General features: G+C 41.0%; 1 protein-coding gene across 6 annotated transcripts in view; it reads right to left on the bottom strand.

The window, feature by feature from the left end:
* NXT2 (nuclear transport factor 2-like export factor 2) overlaps positions 1–20327 on the bottom strand; it is a 68109-nt gene that overhangs the window by 4364 nt on the left and 43418 nt on the right. Inside the window, exons 1-4 of one of the 6 annotated variants that reach the window (XM_014955072.1) lie at positions 3540–3661; positions 2766–2848; positions 1390–1476; positions 35–179 (exon numbers count right to left, since the gene is read on the bottom strand). In XM_014955072.1, the coding sequence (XP_014810558.1) occupies positions 35–179; positions 1390–1476; positions 2766–2768 (235 nt within the window). In that variant the 5' untranslated portion in view covers positions 2769–2848; positions 3540–3661. Of the gene's footprint in view, positions 1–34; positions 180–1389; positions 1496–2765; positions 3390–3539; positions 3662–9052; positions 9183–20327 lie in introns of those variants that run through there. The other 5 variants (XM_014955075.1, XM_014955071.1, XM_014955074.1 and 2 more) reach the window with 5 other exon arrangements.

Genomic DNA, 20327 nt, shown 5'->3' with positions numbered 1-20327 from the left:
GAAAAAAAATAAGTAAATTGTACTACAGCCTTACCGTGAACAGGCTGGCAGTCCAACACATTAACCTGGAATTCACTAGACGGCAACATTTCAAAAAATTTTATCAGTTCTTCTTGCCCGGACACTGCATTACCATTCCAAACTAACGTTGCTTTGTCCAAATAAAGTCTTGTTAAAGCCTGAGTGATTATAAAAATACGTATTTGGGGAAAACGTATAAACGCATACAATGGACAACACACAAAGCAATGTTCTTTGAATCCCTGTCTTGTGAATTATTGATTTCATCTGTTACTTTCACAGATAAAATGTCTTCCTGAAATATTAGCTCCTTTCAACAGTTAGTGCACCTGACCAAGTAATAAAACTAACTGAAATATATTCTCCTTTATAAGTTACATAGTGACTCATATGCCTCCAAATTTAAATACTGACAAGATTCCTTTAACAAAGCTGGAGACAGAACTGAACTAGTTGCTAGCAGAAGGATAGCACTACATTTCCAGAATAAGTTTATTGCTGATGTTTTTTTTGGGGGGGTGGTGGAAGTGAGGTGTGCATGCAACACTGATTATGTCAGGAAAGTATAATTTCAGGTTAAAAAAAAGAGAAATAAAAAAGTAGCCAACAAGACCAGGAACAGTGGAAGCTCAAAAAGAACAGCTGTCTGCAGCAGCAGACCAGAACTTCCCCAATGTTTCATTACCTGGAAGAGCTGAATAACTGCCCAACTCTCCTTCAGGCTGTTGACACATCTCTGCCTAACCTACTTATGTGCAAAGTGGCTCTGAAGTAACATGCAACAGCTGATATTTTCACATAATCTAAGTGTTATTAAATCACAATCATAGTACATTTCAAATTCCAAAGAAGAGTCTCCACAGCTCTCTTTTGGTGCAAATTACCTGTTACATGATACCACATCAATGTGGTCCATGAAGGCTTTCAGGGCTAGATAGATAGAGCTGCTTCCACTTCATCCTCAGGCACTCCTGAAGACTCCCAGAAACAGAAGTGATAACTGCTAATAAAAGTAGCTTGGAAAAAAAAAAAAGCTAAATCCTGACCTCTGAGACAAATAAAGCAAATTTTATCTGCCTGTACTGACCAAATCCTGTACCTGTAAAACATAATTGGACAGGAACTGAACTATTATCATGAGGAAGTTTAAAGTGTTGTCTAAAAGGCCCCCTTTTTACAACAATGCTGAACAGTGACATAAAATCCCCTGCAGGGCTAAGTCTGCCCTCTAAGAGGAACAGAGGTCTCATCCTGGCCAATACAACACATTGTAATCAGCTTTCAGGTGCTTTCCAGTGTAACAGTAGTTAGAAAAGCAAGCACAAAACACACAAGAGAGCTCTACATATTGTCAAAGCATCTACATACCCTTCTTCTTTTATCCATTGTCTCATAATAAATATTGACAAATTCATCTGCAGCTCTACAAGCTTGATCCACATAGGTTTTGAAATCCTGGGAAGAAGAAATCATACAAAATTACTTAAGTAGGCAATTTTATACAACCTAGTCATCTACGCAACTTCTCCACCAAGTGACTTTGGTTGATCTTTTCCATCCTCACTGAAAGACAACATCAAATACAGTTGAAATGGATTTCAAATTCCTCTTCTACTTGCAGGAGGTACAAGCTTTTAGCCAGGTGACAGTTTTAGGATTTATTTTGAATGCTGATGTATTTATTGTAATTAAATTGTATTCAGTGAAAATACTTGTTGCTGTGGTGGCTGTTCTGAAATAAATTTAAGGAACAAGATTTATTCAATGTATTTCTGCAAATTAGCAAGAATTCCATCACGCTGTCACCATAGCCTCATTTTTTAAAACATCTTTATATATGCATATATGAAGGTGCGGTAATATGTATAATTTGATATATAGATATAAAAACGAGAGAGAGAGGACATGCACACATGCTGAATGTATTCCAGTATCAATCACTCCAGTGCTATATCCACAGGTGAAAACCAAACAATCCTCATTTTCCTCACCTCTGTATTTTCATTCATCCACAGGTAACAGCTGTTGCTGTCACATCACTGCACTGTGATCTCATTCAGTTATTTGTTCAGTTTCTTTAGCTGTTTGGCCCTTGATCTCTTACAGACCTGCACTGTGACATCCTAGAAAGCAGTGATTCTGAATTTCCTGTCCATACATCTCTAGAACTGCACTTGGTTTCTGTTACAACACTTTGTGTAAAATATTATAATTTATCATTATTCTATTTCAGCATTATATTCTGAATGTTTGCAATTCAATCAGTACTTCAAAATTTACGTACTTACATTTTCTCGGCTGTCTTTAATGAATATACACCAGAACTACCAAGAATTCATCCAGTATCACCACAAAAGCCAATTCTACTCAGAGAAACCTCCATACCGCAAAATATGTACTGGCCTATCAAATAATCCCTGCTTACTCCACAAAACCAAATACTCCCATGCTACTACATACTACTCTTTTGATCTACCTCTAGTAGGACACGAGCTTGCTCTTCACCTTCCTATCTTCTCCAGCAATTTCTGAACCCACAGTCCATTTCCAAACAAATACGACAAAGTACTCTTAAAGACACCGTATTCCAGCAAGTGCCCAGCACCAGGAGGCAGAGTATCAGAGCTCCCACTAAGGGCACAGTAACTATGACTCGGCCTGTTATGTTATTTAGAGCAGATGGCTGTTACCTCTCACTTGCACACACTTACACACACACTTGCTGACAAGCAGCCAAACATTACCATTTAGCTGCCAAACAGACCAAACGGGTGTGAGGGAGAGCATTAGAGAAACACCGGGAGACTGGAATGAGCTGTTAGAGTACCTGCAATAGAAGCCAAATGGAAAATAAGCTTTGTTAGTTCTGATACTCCAGACATCTTCTTTATAACAATAGCCTGGAATACACGTTAAACTTCTGAGAACAATTTAGGTTGGAAGAAACTTCTGGTGGTCATCTGGTCCAAATCCAGAGCCACCATCAAAGCTTGATCCAACTTCAGCATTAGACCTGACTGCTCAGGGTCCTAACTCCAGGCACGTTTTGAACATCTTGGAGGATGGGGATTTCACAGCTCCTTCGGGCTCCTGTTTCAGTGTCTAACCACCTCACTCAGGCATCCTTCTTCCTGGTGTTTAACAGGAAAGCCATACTTAAAAAAAAAAGGGCCCCTTGCAGACCCTTGCCGGCAATTCCAAGCAGGAGCCAACCCGCACGGCCTCTCCGGACGGTCTCTGTGAAGCACAGCGGTTCCTCACACCAACCTTAGGCCCCGCACAGGGCCGCGGGGGAGGAAGGGGCCGCAGGGAGCCCCGCTCTGCCCGGGACCCGCCCGCAGCCGAGGGGCGGGCGGAAGGAGCCCGCGCACACCCGCCCTGCGCCGAGGGGCTCCCACCCGCCACCGCGGCCGGGACGCGGCCCGGCGGCCTCCCCCCCACCCCGCACCCCCAGAACCCCGACCCCGACCGGAGCTCCCACCGACGGGGCCCCGCGCCCGCCGCGCCGGCAGACTCACCACGGCGGCGGCCATGGGGCGGCCAGGCCAGGCCAGGCGGGAGCACAACGGATGTGCGGCACCGGGCCGTCCGCCGCTTCCGGCCGCGCGTCCACACGCGAAATCCTTCCGCCGCGGCGGGGGAAGCAGGAGCGGGGAGCGGGAGGGAGCGGGAGGGAGCGGGAGGAGCGCGGGGCCGGGCGGTCGCTGCGGGGGCCGGGCGGGCACAGAGGGGCCTCGGATACAACGGGAGGCGAATGGCCGCGCTGTGGCAATGGTACTTAGCGCGGTCACCGCCTGCCTCGCTGCACGGGGCCTGGGCGGGCACACGGTGTGCGGGATCAAGCGCTGGTTGGGCAGGCGGTCCAGAGATGGTGCTGAGCGGAGTTCAGTCCAGTGGTGTTCCCCAGGGCTCAGTGTGGGGACCGTTTCTGTTTAACATCTTCGTTGATGATCTTGATACGGACACAGAGTGTCTCATCAGTACGTTCGCAGATGACACCAAGTGAAGCGGGAGTGTGGATCTCCATGAGGATGGGGAGGATCCACAGAGAGACTCGGATAAGTTGGATGGATGGGCCAACATTAATGGTATGAGCTTCAACAAGGCCAAGTGCCAGGTCCTGCACCTGGGCCAGAACAACACCCTGCATCGGTACAGGCTTTGGGGAGTGTGGCTGGAGCTGCCTGGCAGAAAAGGACTTGGGGGTTCTAGTTGACAAGCGACTGAATACGAGCCGGCAGTGTGTCCAGGTGGGCAAGAAAGCCAACGGCATCCTGGCTTTGATTAGAAATAATGGGGCCAGCAGCAGTGGGGGGGGGATTGTCCCCCTGTACTCAGCACTGGTGAGGCCACACCTGGAGGATTGTGTCCAGTTTTGGGCATCTCAATACAAGAGAGATATCGAGGTGCTGGCCACCCTCAGTAAAACTAAATTGCCACATCTAATCTATATCTCCCCTCTTTCAGTTTAAAACTGTTACCCTTCATCCTTTTGCCCTACAAAAAGTCCCTCCCCATCTTTCCTGTAGCCCCTTTAGGTACTGGAAGGGGCTATAAGGTCTCCCTGGAGTCTTCTCCTCTCCAGGCTGAAAAACCCCAACTCTCTTCAGCCTGTCGTCACAGCAGAAGTGCTACAGCATCTGACATCTTCGTGGCCCTCCTTTGGACTCACTCCAACATGTCCATGTCCTTCTTATGTTGGGGCCCCAGAGCTGGACACAGTATTCCAGGTGGGGTCTCACCAGAGCAGAGTAGAGGGGCCCTGTTGCGGGCACCACACGCACACCACGTCTGCATGGCCACGGGTGTAAAAATAGGTCAGTGCACGAGCGCTGTGCCCCTCCTTTCACATACACTGTAGATCTTCCTCTGCTTTTCCTACATGCAGCTTTTCTCCCCGTGGCTGCTGTCGCCCACAGGCTGCCACCCTGGGGAGGGAGCCAGGTGAGGGCATGAAGGAAACTTGTGCTGCTTTCCTGTGACGAGCTGAGTGGTAAGGCTGGCTGGTGAAATCTTCATCATGCAGTGAATAACAGGAAAAGGTGAGACTCAAGAAGTCTGCAATTAATTACTAGAGATGATGTGGAGCTGACTGGGAAGAAGTCACGTACTGAAGGTGATAAACACCCCCGGGATGGAAAGGTGTGTCTGTGACCGGGCTGCTGGGAGAGGACTGGGTTCGGGTCCAGGCATCTGAGGCTGTGCCCTTTGCTATATGGGACTGCATCCAGCAGGGTCAGCTGTGAACTAATTTGTCATCGTGGTGTCGGAGTTGTGTCACTGTGAAACAGCACATCCTGAATTAACAACTGCTCAACGAAGGCTGCTTAATACAAAAGTTCAAACATGCTCCCCTTTGAAATCTCAAGTGTCACTACATCACCATATTATGTATTTGCCTCAAATTAATAGAAGTACTTCATAAAACCTCTCTCATATAAAGAAGAGCAACCATCAGTTTACAAATAAAAGAGCAAGGCACTGAAATTATGATATCACTGAAATGTGATTTGTTGAAGGTAACAAAGGGAGACAATTACAGAACTGAAAACTGCAATTCTAATCTTTTACCTTCATCATATGAACATCTTCACTCCATTCCGAGATACATCAGTGTAAAATGTAAAAGGAATCACTACCATCTGATATGTCCACTACCTCTTTCATGTCTATTTTCATCATATTGATGACAATATGTCTACAAAGGTAATGTCATGTTCCTTTTCTATAAATTGAATTTGTAGGAAACGACCACTGTAAATCCTAGTGGACTGAATGAATTATACTTGTGTTATCCCAGGGACTGTGGACAATCTGGACACAATGATAGAAATAAGTATCTTTAGAAGCATTACCTCTTCACTTACTCGCATGGATTTGTGAAACCTGGAAGAGTAACAGGCTTAGCACAAACCTTGTTGACTGAGCACAATGAGACTTCCAGAACACTAACCTAAATCTGAGTTCCTGAAACTACATTTTCTTTACTTAGAAAGTACTATTGCAGAGGAAACAAAGGAGACCATCTGAAACATATCAAAGATTTTCTGCAAGACGACTCCTTCAGTTGCTTTTCCTTGAGCAAACCTTTAGCTTGGGTGTTTAAGTCTTAAGAGTAGTCTGAGCAGATAGAATTTCCACTTTGTGTTGAACAAATTACAGCCATGCTGTATATTGTCCAAATATTCCTTACATATGCATTTGGATTTAGTTCAAGTAACAACCAAGTGTAACTCCTAATTTCTCTTCCAAAGCCCAGATACTCCTAACAGTTTCTCAGCCTCTATCTCCAGCCCCTCAAGCCAACTCACCCACGCTCCCCAGCCCTTCGGATCCCAGAAGGAGTGAGATGGAAATGCCAGAATGACTCAGCAGCAATTGCTCTGCGCTCCCGTGCAGAGTCCAAGCAGTTTACATCAAGATGACTCATCAAAATACTTCACGTCTGAAGATGATTCTTAGAACATGCAGCTCCATTACACCCACTTACCATATGGAAGGGAAATTTTGAGTTAGTTTAGATCTTACAGACCCAATCAGAGGCAAAAAGTGGAGCTTTGTTGCAATGGCTGGCATCGGCTAGTACATCTGTGAGATGAACTTGATTCTTAGAACATGCAGCTCCATTACACCCACTTACCATATGGAAGGGAAATTTTGAGTTAGTTTAGATCTTACAGACCCAATCAGAGGCAAAAAGTGGAGCTTTGTTGCAATGGCTGGCATCAGCTAGTACATCTGTGAGATGAACTTAGATGGATGGGGTGGTTTTGATTCTATAATAAATAATGCTAAACTTTAAAATTACTAGTTGCTGGAAATCTTTCCAAATAGCTGATACTAAGAACAATGAATTAAAACTGCAGTAACAGTTAAATGGAAAATAGGATGACATATCTCCATACTGTAAATAGTATATCCATATCGTATGGAGATAGGAAGTAATTCTTAGAAGTGTCTGCTTTATAGCTTCAGTCAAACGTGCTCAAAATATCATAACTAATGATAAATAAAAATGTATTAAACTTTCAGAAATGCATTCAGCCACCTGGGTTAGGCCAGATTTTCTTTTGTTACCATCAGCTGATCAATTAAAACCAATTAGAATTGATAGCCAAGCACCAGATAATTTCAGAATCACTAACAAAATGCACAGATTTTTATTGTGAGTTCTTTTGATACTGGGCAAATAATGACCACAGAATTAAAGTAGAATTCAGTCTCCAACAAGATGAAAAGAGTTCACATTTTCCCCATATGAACCTCACATGAACATTACTTATGCTTGCATTAGCATCTATGCAAAAATGAAGCCAGACTGCATAATGCTAGGCCACTTTGCAAACTAACCTTGACCTGTGTCACGGAAGACAGTGATATTTCTGTAATGACTTCAGTAACAGACTAAAATGAGGTCTCTTGGTCCTGATCACCCTTGATAAAATGACTAATCTTTAGTTTGGCAAATGATCTTGTTGGACTTAGATTAATGCATTTGTAATTTTCAAGGGTTTAATGTTTACTTCCCTTTAAGGTTACATAATTAACACTGATAGATTTCAAATAGAATATCCTCTACTAAAAGAACCCAAAGAATTACTAAGCTTTTTAATTTATTGATTCAGAATATATGTTAACATTACTAAAATCGTAACATGCTTGAAACTCTCCAGGCTCAAAATCTCTCTGCGATGTTGTACACAGCACCGAAGGGCAAGCCCAGGAGGCAGCAGAAGGCAAGGGCCTTGCAAATTTCAGTAGCCACTCTGCTGAATAGGGACCAAAGAAATGATCTGTGAACTATGTCAGTGATTAAAATTAAACCGGTAGGTTCACCCTCTTACTATTAGGATTATCAGCCCTCAGTGATCACATGCTGCGTACAGCATCCTTGTTAACAATGTCCAATTAACAGTTCAAAGATTTAGCAGGTATAGTGACGTTTAGCCGAATTCCCTTGAGGTCAGTGATTCACACAACACTTCAGCTTTCAAGCTGGTGAAAAAGCCATAAAGGCTCTCATGCAGTCATATAGGTCATATACGCTATTCTCTAAGACCTTGAATCTTTTTGAATAGTGAATGGCTCTTGTGGAACACAGCACTCTCAACTTTTGTTAAAGTTACCAAAATGTGTAGTAACATTACCCGGATGTATAGAAGTTTAAGGAACTGACTCCTAAAACAAGGGAAGCAGCTGACAGCAGCCAAATCAAGGCTGCCGTCAGAACCAAACCGGTTCTGATTAACGTGGTGCCTGTGAGGGTGGATCATGACGCAGTGTTTGAGCATTCTGCGTGATCAAGGGCTGAATGAGAACTCCAAGACTTGACCCATTGATTTTAAAGGGGACTGGGTAGGTCTCAGTTCACGCTTTGATCTATATGCTATGTGCTGAACACAAAAATACTACTAAAAGCTGGAGTTTGGATCTACTAAATGGCAGCAGATTTAGTAAGGTCTGGTTTGGCCAGTTCATTCTCAACATAAAAGGCATCATAATCTGGATAGACTCAGGCAGAACCTGTGTTTGTTGCAATCCTATGGGGACTCTAGACTACGCACCACTCCACCTTAAATTCCCATCATACCAGAACTGGAGGAATGTAATGACGCCTGTTCTGATAAATACCCCTCTTGTTTTTTAAAGAAAAACAAGACTTGCTATATATTGAAGTGATAACTGCTCCACTCACCCACTGGGATATGGTGAGATCAAGTACAAATAACTGTTCTATTTGAATCCATGTCAAAGCACTCCCAAGTGGGGATACATTTTCAGAACAGGTCAGTTCAAAGTGTCACCACAGTTGCTAGTTAAAGACATTTTAAAATCCCATTCATTTCATTAGGTAACAAAACAGTATTTGACCTCTCATGAAAATCTGTTGATATGTAAGTAAAACCTAGGTAAACACATTTGTATTACAGTGGGCTCCGTGATAGTTCAATGGAGCAATCTGAAAGCCAAAGGGTATATACGTGCACACAGACATAGTTATATCCTAGAGACACCGAGCCTATAGTCTTACCTTTAAGGCTTGTAAGGTAGTTCTGTTTGCACTTGTCCTTTTATCTCAAAATTTTAGACTGCAATTTTGATCATGGTTTCAGCACTATATTGTATCCCTTAGCAGTGTAGTATCAGCTCCCAGATGTGTCCTGTATAAACAAAAGAAAAATGTTGCAATTAGCTATTGTCAAGATCTCTGACGTATGGAATACCTATACATCATACACAGCAACTGAGAAGTTTGTACAAGCATCACTTGCAGCACATGACCGTGGTTTTCTTTAACTTGTGTGCAGCTGAACCACCACACTCCACGGCCATTTCTCATCAGGGCTGCAAACGTTGTAGCTGCAATTGTTTGGCAGGTCCTTTTTCCCATCTCCATCTAGTACAGAAGCTGGAAAACTCCTTTTCCATTGATACTTTCAATAATAGCAGCATTTTTTAAAGTCATAAACACAAACAAGAAACACGGAAATTTTTCAGGTGTCTTTCCCCCCCCAGTATATTTTCCCCTTCAGAAAATAAAGCCATCTTTTGAGAACAGTCTAATTTAGCTTAAAAAAAATTCATTAAAAATAAATTTTTATGAATATTTTTTGGATGAGCTATAGATGGAGCACTAACCAGTCCACATTATAAATTTAATAGAACTACTGAGCAAAGTTCACTCAGATGAGAAGGGCCTGCAGGGCTAGAATTTGTTAGTTCAGGTCAGTTTGTAGCATATTCTGAGCTCAATTTACATTTGGCTCAGACTTGAATGCTGGGAATCAGTAGTTAGGCCATCTGCTAAATAAACTCTTTCCATAGTTAGACAATAACCCACACTGAGCATATATAAGCTCACTGAAGCCTAGGGTGGTCTCTCCTAAAGGCTGAACACACTGACCTGGTGACTTTAATCTCCCATCAGACTCATCAGAAATTATTTAGTAAAGGAAATGAAGTTGGAATGTGGCAAATTTTCTTAATGTAAGGAAAGAATCAAGCTCACTGTTTTCACTTTGGGAACATGGATAGCAAAGAGTACTGATGAAAGGTAACTCTAAGTAGATTAATTAGGTTCTCACTACAAGTATAAACAACTGAATTCTTTCAGGGACATAGAATGTTTTATTCTTCTTCATTACATAGATTATGACACATTGATTGGAAAAGAGTCAAATTTCATTGGCAAAGCCAGTACATCTATTTTTATCTATTGAGTTACTTGTTAAATTATGCAGGAAAAATGTTGTATTAGACTTTACAACCTGCTTCTCTTATCCTAATAGCTTGCTAACTTGCATTCCATAAGCCTCATCTATATATCTTTGATTTATAGCTTAATAAAATCAACAAATTAAATCAGTGGAAACAACCAATATACAACAATAATGACAACTGAAAGCAAGAATCCATTAAGTGACATACAACACAAGCATTACCATCCCAAAACATTGACTCGTGTACCTTTTGCTTCACAATATTTAAAGAAAGATAGTTGGAAGGCAACCTGATGTCAGTGGTACACTTACACAAGAGATCTAAAACCACAGACCACATAAATGAGAAACAGGTATCACTTATCACCTCTTTTTCTGATTATATTTCCAATGCTTTAATAATATTGATTGTTCCTGACAGATAGAGATCAGCAGATGGTGGGAGACTGTTGTTATTTTGCAGCAATGATCCATTATTTTACAATTTGTCATCAAGATTTTACATGTTCTTTTAGATAAGGCGTTATTTTTCTTAAAAAAACAAAAGCTTTATCACATTATTGTCTCTTCCAGAATGCTTTACAAATAAATGTGAAACTATTAGGAATATCCAGTGATTCAATTGAGAAAATGTTCCTTCTTGTCCCCTTCGATATTTGAGAAAATGATGTGTCAGAAATATGTTGTCTCATTTTAATGAGGCAACACTTGTTAGTTAGTAAATAAGCCTACTCTCTGCTCAGTGTTAACTGAAACCCAGACTAGGTTTTGAATTTGTATTAAAACCTGGAACCAAAAGAAACTATTTTGACCTGAGTACCACATGCGTGTACAATACAAAACCCCACTGTAAATACAGGTAGGTTTGCAATGACAGTTCTGTCCTCTGTGCTGACTCAAACTGCAAGGACAGTGGTACCGGCTGTTCCCTAAGGTATCAGTAGTCAACTCTTAAAACAATGGCAAAACTCCCACTAAGTCTAATCAAAGCCAGATCTGGCCTTCAATTTGTTTTGTCTAAATAGTGAATAAACAAAGTTTCTTCAAAATGTAACTTTAATCACTAGCTCAGTTACACAGCCTTATTGCTCAGTCTCCAGTTTTAGCAGGTAACTTGGCTAAATGTCAAATAATTCCATCAGCTCATTGAAGACAAATATTAGACAGAGACTGCATCTGAAATAAGTTCCCATTCAATTAACCTACTTGGCTAAAAGGTGATGCAAAAATCAGTATTTTGTAACAGACGATTGCGTTTCAGATGAAACTAATCAATAAGCATCAGAGCAATTCCAAATTAAATACAGACATAGACAAAGTTAAATATCAAGCAGTTTAGGTACTGAATGTATTGCAACTTAAAATAGCTCTACTATTTTGGGCAGAATATTCCCCCAGTTACAATTTCAACATACCATTGCTTTTATTCAATTATTTATCACTTTTCTAAAATAAAAATAAAAATAATTACTGTCATTTTGGTAGAACATACAAAACAGGCGCGAGTTCCCTCTGTTAGTCCTACAGCAGTTGGAAACTGGAACTGTTAACATCGTTGCACCTGGCACTGTGTCCCAATCGGGAAAATGGAAGAGACAGGTAAGCCCTCTGTAGATAAAATGCTCTCTCTGCTCCTGAACAACTTAAGAATATCTAAAAGACTAAGTACAGGAAAAGCGAGTATCTCCTGTAATCACGTTTTTAAAAATCAAGGTGAACGTGCTCATAGAATTATAATAGGCTGCATCCCTAAATTCTCATCTATTAATAATCATTGTAACTCCCCTCCCGATTATTTAAAATTCAACACATTAATGCACCATTGTGCAAAAAATAGTTGTGGTTGGTTGTTTTGGTTTTTTTTAAGGATAGAGAGCAGAGCATCCAAGGAACTGGTAGAAGTGCCTTCAAAACAGCCAAGAATAAGCCAACATGCTAAAGCTCTGTTGATTTATTCCAGAGCAATGCACCTGGACCCACCAGCTGTCATACATAACCCATCTGGAGCAACAGCTGTTTACTCAATAGTTGTCATATTGTCTGACACAAACAATTGCTTGTTAAATTTGTCACCACTGATTCTCGATGGGGTTTGAAATACTGGAAAATGTTACATTTTGTTCCTGTCCTCGGGTTTTGAACACTTTTTCTTCCATAATGGCAAAGTTCCAGAGTTCCAAATGGCATTTTGTGCAGCTGTGCAACCCTACTCAAAATGACAGGTCCTGTAGCACCTCCAAAAAGGTCAAGTTGAAGGTGGTTCACTGGGAGCTAAGGACACCTAAGTAAGGGGAGGTGGAAAGTAATGTTTAGCTCATCAAATGATGTGGCAAGGAAGATGGAAGGATCTGGTCAGATCACCAGGCTAACAACATGATACTAACAAATACATTTTATACAAACTGGGGGGGAGAGGGAATTTTTCGCTCATGGAAAATATGGAAAATGTTACAACAGTCAGGGCTGGGGAGTGACCTTGAGAGAGTCATAGCTGGGGGGAAGAAGAAACACGTTTATTAGAAATGTCATTAGGGAATGTTTTGCATGAAGCAGGGGAATTTGAATACTAGATGAATGAAGCAGCACGTTATTACAGGGTTGAGCAACAGTGAGGACTGTGGTGTTACTTCCTGCGAAAAAGATACTCAACAGGAAATGAAGCAACATTGTGATAGGAGAACGCTTAGAAATGGAGAGGTAGACCTGAAGAACTTTCAAGCAAGGACAAGCTTTGAAGATGAGAGTTGATGAAATCACCATACAAATGTGCGTAACAAGATGTGGAAATTTAAGACAGTCTTGTAATACCTCTGACAAACGGAGAGAACAGAAGTGTACCTATCAAAACAGATGTTTTATGAACGAGAGATAAGCACCACGAGTGAGGGTAATGAAAAAAGGAGATCAAAATGCTTCCTGAAAAAATTGCTTTTAAAGTATATTCCAATGGGTAATAATAGAATCAGTAAAGCACACAATGAATGGGAAATCTAGTTAGCAGAGATAGTACCTGACCGACAATTATCCACTTAATTACTTCTTTGTAAGTAGTGTTTGTGCCACAGGAGAATTCATGCCATAACACGAATGAAAATATTCAGCATGTTAACTTAAAGTGCTCACAAAATACAACAAATCAACAGACACAAAAACTCTCTTCAAAAAAGCATGCACTATCAGAAGCACGTGTTTGTGAACCTTGAGGGCAGAGAGCATATGCTACACAAGCAGAATACTCCTGTCCTTCAAAACCACCCTCTTTCCTCTCAGCTGTATGCAGCCATGGCCTGCCTAGAACAGATCTGCTTGGTTTTTTGGACTAAGCTAAAGATTAAAGAATAGTATATAGACAATTTTTTAAATGATCCTTTTTGGATCAACAATGTGGACTTATCATAACAAGTCACCCAAACTGTTATTTCTCTGAAAGTGGGATCCAATTAAACACCACTGAACTCAAGGATTTTTAAAGGGGAATCTGCGGTGTAAAGGAACATGGTCAAAAATAACCAGCAGATACCTCTGTCTCCGTCATTCAGTTAAAGAAGGATCAGTATTTTACTGAACTTAGGCTGACCGATCCCAATCTTCAAATTCACTGAATACAGCAAAGACAGACAGACAGATGGAAAGACAAAATCCAGTTGTTTTTCCACTGACACCGTGTTCCCCTTGCCACCGAGAGGTGGCACCGAAGCAACACCCTGTGGCGGTCCTCTCCACACACCACACGCCTATTTCCACACTCCAGGAATGATTTCTGAGGTCAGACACCGGCTAAACATTCTTAGACTACCAAGGGGGATACGGTTTGTGACTGAGGTCAAACATCAGGGTAACACTTAGACATCACATGTCAGAGTAAAGTCTAAAGGACAAAATTTGGTGCAATATATTTACTTTCTACCAATGAAAGAACTTTGGTTTTGAAGAGTAAGGAACAAAAATATACTGTATTATTTCTAATATTGATATATTGATATATTTGTTAATGTTCATGACCATAGTCATACATCCACATTTAGTTGTGGACAGGGACAGAAGTGTGGCTTCAGTTGTCAGGGCACTCATTTTTAATGTACTGATCATACCAAAACACTGACAAAACAAGATCCTGGATAGTAGATGTCAAGAAAGCTGAAATCTGAAAGCTTTCTTATTTTGCCAAGACTGTAAAAGCTTTCAGACCAGGTTGTGACACTCTTTAAGAGTTAGACAAGCTTGTTCTTACAAACTGCATTTAGCACTGGCAACCACCATCTTAGCCAAGTACTCAGGCTTCTCTCCACCACCTGCATACCTCTGCGTAACTAGTCATAGTAATTAACGGTAATATAAATCATATAAATATAAATAATATAAATCATTTCATTCAAAGCACAGTACTATATAACTGGGAGAGCAAAAGAACCAGCAATCTCATGGACTCCAACTGGGGTGTCTGTTGCAATCTGGTAGATTTTAGATGAAATGATGCTAAGAATCTGCAAAAAATCAAATAGAAGGACTCCTCTAGAAGGACAAAGAGATGACAGTTGTGTCTTTAGTGAAGATTCCTGCTCATTATTAAAACATCCATTCTTGAGACAGAAGGAACAAAAGGAACAGGACAACGACTATTTATGTAAAGGTCCGACAACATTGTAGAATATTTTTTCTTTTTGGAATACAGCAGATTGTACAAAATGTTAGATATTTTCAAGAACATTATGGGGGAATGTTCCTGAATGTCAAAATGTTTTCTTAAGGTACCTAAAAGAGGCTACACACATCCCACACAGAGCTACAGCTTTTTAGAATATTAGGGCTCTGTCTAACATCCTAGCCATGAAAACAGAAGTATTACTGAAATCTGGAAATCACAAACACAGACAGTACCTTTGAGTGTCTCACAAATACAACTAAAGCAAAGTTAACTATTTTTATATTCACAGATATTTGGAATAAGACTATATGGCACTTATGTACAGAATTAGAATAAATGCTACCAAGTTCTTTCTCAATTTCAAGCAAAAAGACAGGAAGGAAAAATGACAGTGATGTTATAGAACCATAGAATATCTAGGTTGGAAGGGACCTTTAAGATCATCGAGTCCAATCATCAACCTAACACTGCCAAAACCACCACTAAACCATGTCCCTCAGCACCACGTCTACCCATCTTTTAAATACCCCCCAGGGATGGTGATTCAACTGCTTCCCTGGGCAGCCTGTTACAACATTTGATAACCCTTTCTGTGAAGAAATTTTTGCAAAAATCCATCCTAAACCTCCCCTGGCACAACCTGAGGTTGTTTATGCATCTTAGCATACTCAACTAACAAAAAAGAACAAAATACGATTAAATTCACAATGATGCTAATTTAAAGTGGACTCCAGAACATGCAATAGCCCGATAGATTAATACAGAAGGGGAGTTTTGGCAGTATTTACACCAGATTCCCCAGACACTGAAGACTGTTGAGAACCAAGGAAATTTTACCATTAATCTGTGAAGGCTACTATATGCATTGAGTCCATATTTCTATTTCTCCTATCACAGAGTGTTCTACAAAAACAACATCTCTTCCCAGCAACTTAACTCAGGTTACAAAGCCAGTCTTTTGCCAGAATGAATCACGGCTATTGTGCACTGCGAGCAGCACTCACTGGTGCCCTGCTGTATCTACCACTGTTCTTTCTATATTCAACCCAGACCGTCAGTATTAGTGTCAGTTGCTTTCTGGTTGGTCTCATTTGAGAAAGGAGGCAGACGTGCACAAGGGACATGTTCTAATTTTTATTTTTAGACAGATCTTCACAACCTTGAACAGCTATCAAGAAAAAGAAGAAGCCAGTGCTGTAAACAACCTCTGAACTAGAAATTCTGGGGAAATTCTAATTTGGCCAGTAGGGTCAGGGAACTGCAAAGGGTCTGTGAAGTAAAATGCATGGGGCTTCCTCAATTCCATTTCTGTAACATCAGAGTCTCCTCCGTGTACAGATGCATCCTGTAGTCATCTACCTGCTTGTAGGCACCATCTGTGAAAAATCACGTCTGTGAAAAATCTCAGTGTCAACTGATTTACATGTCTGTCTAACTTTTGAGACCATACGTATACAGGTGAGAAATATTACAGCATCCTAAAGCAGGGAATGAGAAGTTTTATCTTCAATTATAACCCAGAGAAGACTTGAACTATTACAATAACATGCTGGTTTACATGGAAGAAGGTTTAGAGAATAAGATCCTAGAAAGAGCAATGTTGTTGATTCCCTCAGGTTAAATTATTTTCATATAGCAGCTTGTTGGGATTCTTTACAGCAACTGGATGCTTGTATAAAGTGGCAGTAAGCTTTAAAAAAGTCTGACATGGACTATATTAGCTTCCAGATGAATTTCTGTGAATTTTGCAGTGATAGACCCAAAGTCAACTGAGTTACACCGGTGTACCAGTGCAAATGTTTAATGGACAATTTTAAAAAAATTAAATTCTTAAGGATTTTATGCTTAGGGTAGGTGCATGCAATGTCTACTCATTTGAGAACGGAAATTTGTAGACAAAGTGTAATTTATTAACATGAACAACAGTTCTATCTTCCTGCATAATATTTTAGTATGTAGATGTAACTGTCAAGCTCTGAACAGGTATTACATGAGCAATAGGTTCTGCTGACCGCCTCCCTGCCTCCACTATTTTATTAAAAAATAATTCATTAGTCTAATTAAAAAATAAATAAATAATTGTAGTTAAGTTTTTAACCCATAATCCCAAGTCTATATAGTACTTTTTTAACGTGTCTTAGACTAAAGTCATGGACATAAGGATAGGCTATTTGGGGAATATTCTAGCTGCAAAAAGGTGTTCCAAAATAACATAAACCCTCAAATAATAATAAATTTGTCATGTTTCAAAATTAAGCCTGTATCTGCATCCTCAAGCTGGCATGACCTCTCTGCAACATGTGACATCTGTTACTGCAGGGGCCCTGAAATGGCACAGGTTTACTTGTCACAACACTGGCAGCTATTCCAAATAGACTGACACCTGTCTCTCATGTGAACTGGTGGATATCCAGTCCCTCAAAACTAAAGCAACATGGCTGCTTCCTAACAGATGAGAAGGTGGAAGTGCCTTGAAAGCAGGTATGTATAACAGAGAAAATTTTAATTTGCATCCCTTAATAAAATACGCTTTTGTATTTCTAAGTCCAAACATGGAAGCTTGTATAAACCAAATAATTTGGCCACAGGAAGAGAGAAAACATTCTGAGCAGTTATGTTGCTGTAAATGCTGAAATCAAAGTAATTACTCACTGAGATGGGAATCTAGCTCCTAGAGTACAGTCTATTTTTATTTATTCCCTAACGAGGGTTAAAGTTAGTAGACTTCGTACAATTCATAAGTTCCACGATGAACTCAGAAAGGTAACACTAATGACGAGGACCAACCTGCTTTCAATGTCTTCACCAGTGATTTGCAAAGGAACTTGCCCAGGCATTTGTCTCTCATCTCACAATTGTTTCTACTTACCTCATGGTATTTCAATCCTGGAGGCACTTTTGGAATGGAAACATAGGTTTCTTTCCAGATGAAAGTGATACAAAAAAGGAGATACACCCTTTTCACACTGCTCCAAGAGGGAATCCTCGCAGCAGTTACCCAGCACACCATGTATGCACACAAGCTACTCCACTTTGCAAAGACCTCTAAGGAGCGTAGTACAAAAAATGAAATGTAATCTGCTTCTGCCTGTTGTTCATTACCTGTCTGGACAGTCTGTCTGTCAGAACTGGGTTTTACATCTCTTTGTTGATTCTTTTCACTTTCTTCTTTAGCTTTGGTGCTCTTTTTGTGCCTTGTCCTCAGCCCACCTTCTCATGGAAATTTCATGACTTAACCCCTTCTCTTCAGCACCTCACACCCCCTCTTCATTCACATATATTTCTCCATTTCATTTACATTTCTTCCTTCTTTTCAACATGTCTTTGCTAGTATCTCAGCCACAGTTCCCCAAAGGCACAGGCTAGGAGCAAAACGATGTGGTTACACTGTTTTAGGAGACAGACAGGGGTTTTCAGCTGTAAGGACTCTCAGCAGGCGATGGCTGCCTGCTGGCTGCTGTTGGGTTTGATCAGGACACACAGCACTGCCGCGTTCAAAACAAAAATGGTTGTTCCAAAGATCCACTGTGTCAGATGTGTCCACGTGACAATAAAACAGATAATCTTCAGAAGGAAGAAAACTACAAAATGCTCAGCTGGCAGAGGAGAGATTGTGCTTGAGCTCTTCATCTCTGTAATTGAGTACAGCTGGTTGGTAAGGGGATGTTGTATACACCTGTGCCTGACCGTGCTCCTGGCTTCATTGATGACTGCAATATGAGAATTAGGGAAGGTAAAAAAGATCATCCATGCCTGGGCACATGGATGGCTGGGGATGTGTTAAGAGCTTCCACTGTTGGAATACATGGAAAGCAAGAAAGTAAGTAGGAACAGGGGAAGGAGCAGCAACAAGCAACATGATCTTGGTGTTGTCAACATCAGCAGGAGGAAGCTCCTACACTCCAGCCCTTGGCAGTGTTCCTAGACTGGAGTCTGGCTCCTGAGATCACCAGTGTGGGACAAAAATTTCCTGTAGAGACCCAGGCTGTAAAGACAGCAACGGGGTTTTGGGGTGCTTTTGAAATGAAGTGGATAGCAACCTACTGTGCACAGATTCAGCTGCTCTAAGTCAGACAGCACCTAACACCAAATCACCTTCCACACTAACCCTCAGCAGAAATGTGAAGAAATCGGCAAGAACAGTTTCAGCACAGTAATTCAATTACTGTGAAAACCACAGTCATAGATTTTACTGAAGGAAAATCACTGGGAGGAGTACATGACATTGTCATACTGCAGGGCAGAGTGCTAGGAGGGAGGATATCTTATTGCAAAGTGAAATGGTGAGGTAATGGTAACATTATTTTATAAACTGCATACACATCAATGACAACTTTAAGCTTAATGTACTGGAACGTCTTGAAATAACAGAAAAAGAACTCATCTGACCAGATAACCAGCACAGAACACTGTTAATGACAATGCCAGCAAAAAAACCAAGAGGAATTTTGTAGGCTTACATTGACCTGGGTTACAGACCAACATTCCTTGTGTGTGTGTCAAATGGTTATTTATTTTTTCCTCCCTGAAAAGGTTAGTATAGGAAAATGTAACAACATGTCAGATGAATCTACCATATGCTATTGCCCACTAGCAGTGAAGGCTCATGAAAATCAGCCCCAGATTGCGCTGTACATTCTGTGAGAAAATACATCCAAAGTTACTGAACGTACTTATAAAAGTAGTGCAATAAAAATCAAAATAGTAACAGTGTCCCGAGCACTCTGTTATTGTGCGAGCAAAGCATTCAGTCTTTGTACTTCCCAAGAGCAACACCCAGAAAATTGGTGTGACTAGGGAAAACAGAGGTGTGGCCAGAACCACGGCTAGTATGAAAGGATGATGTTGACGATCACATGGTTTGTTATTTTGCCCTTTAATAAACTTTTCTGCACAGTAAGCGAATGCACATTCGTCAGTATAACACGGAGAAGTTCTGCTAAAACCAGTAACTACCATTTAATGGTTCCTGTCAACTCATACTGTTTGGGGTTGTCCCATGGGGGGATCATGGGACTGACCCATGATCACAAACCCCAGAAGCACCTACCAAATGACGAGCACCTCAAGCAGGGCTGTCACGGAAGTTCATTATGTGATGTCATGCTATTAATAAGTTGCCACTGATTTCTGCTGGAGCCTGTTGAGTCTAAAGCCATCCTCTGATCTCCGCTACCTGCAATCTGACCCCAGCACTGGCCCAGCTCTCACAAAACTTAACATTCATTCAGTACGTATTTTATTCACCTTACTCGTGGGGCATTGAGCTACACGGCAGGCTTTGCTCAGCTTTTCACATTGCAGATATTTTATCTTACAGGCCTTTCATGGCATTTGCTCCTCCCTCCCTACATTCAGCCTTGACAAACCCTCCCACCATCTTCCAGCTGCTTTCAGCTGTGCTGTGTCTCACTAGCTTTTTACTATCAATACCAGTTGGG

This window comes from Calidris pugnax, unplaced genomic scaffold, assembly GCF_001431845.1.
Source record: "Calidris pugnax isolate Ruff unplaced genomic scaffold, ASM143184v1 scaffold38, whole genome shotgun sequence".
NCBI classification, from domain to species: Eukaryota; Metazoa; Chordata; class Aves; order Charadriiformes; family Scolopacidae; genus Calidris; species Calidris pugnax.
Note: the sequence above shows the minus strand (reverse complement) of the source record. Positions and strands in the feature narration are given on the sequence as shown.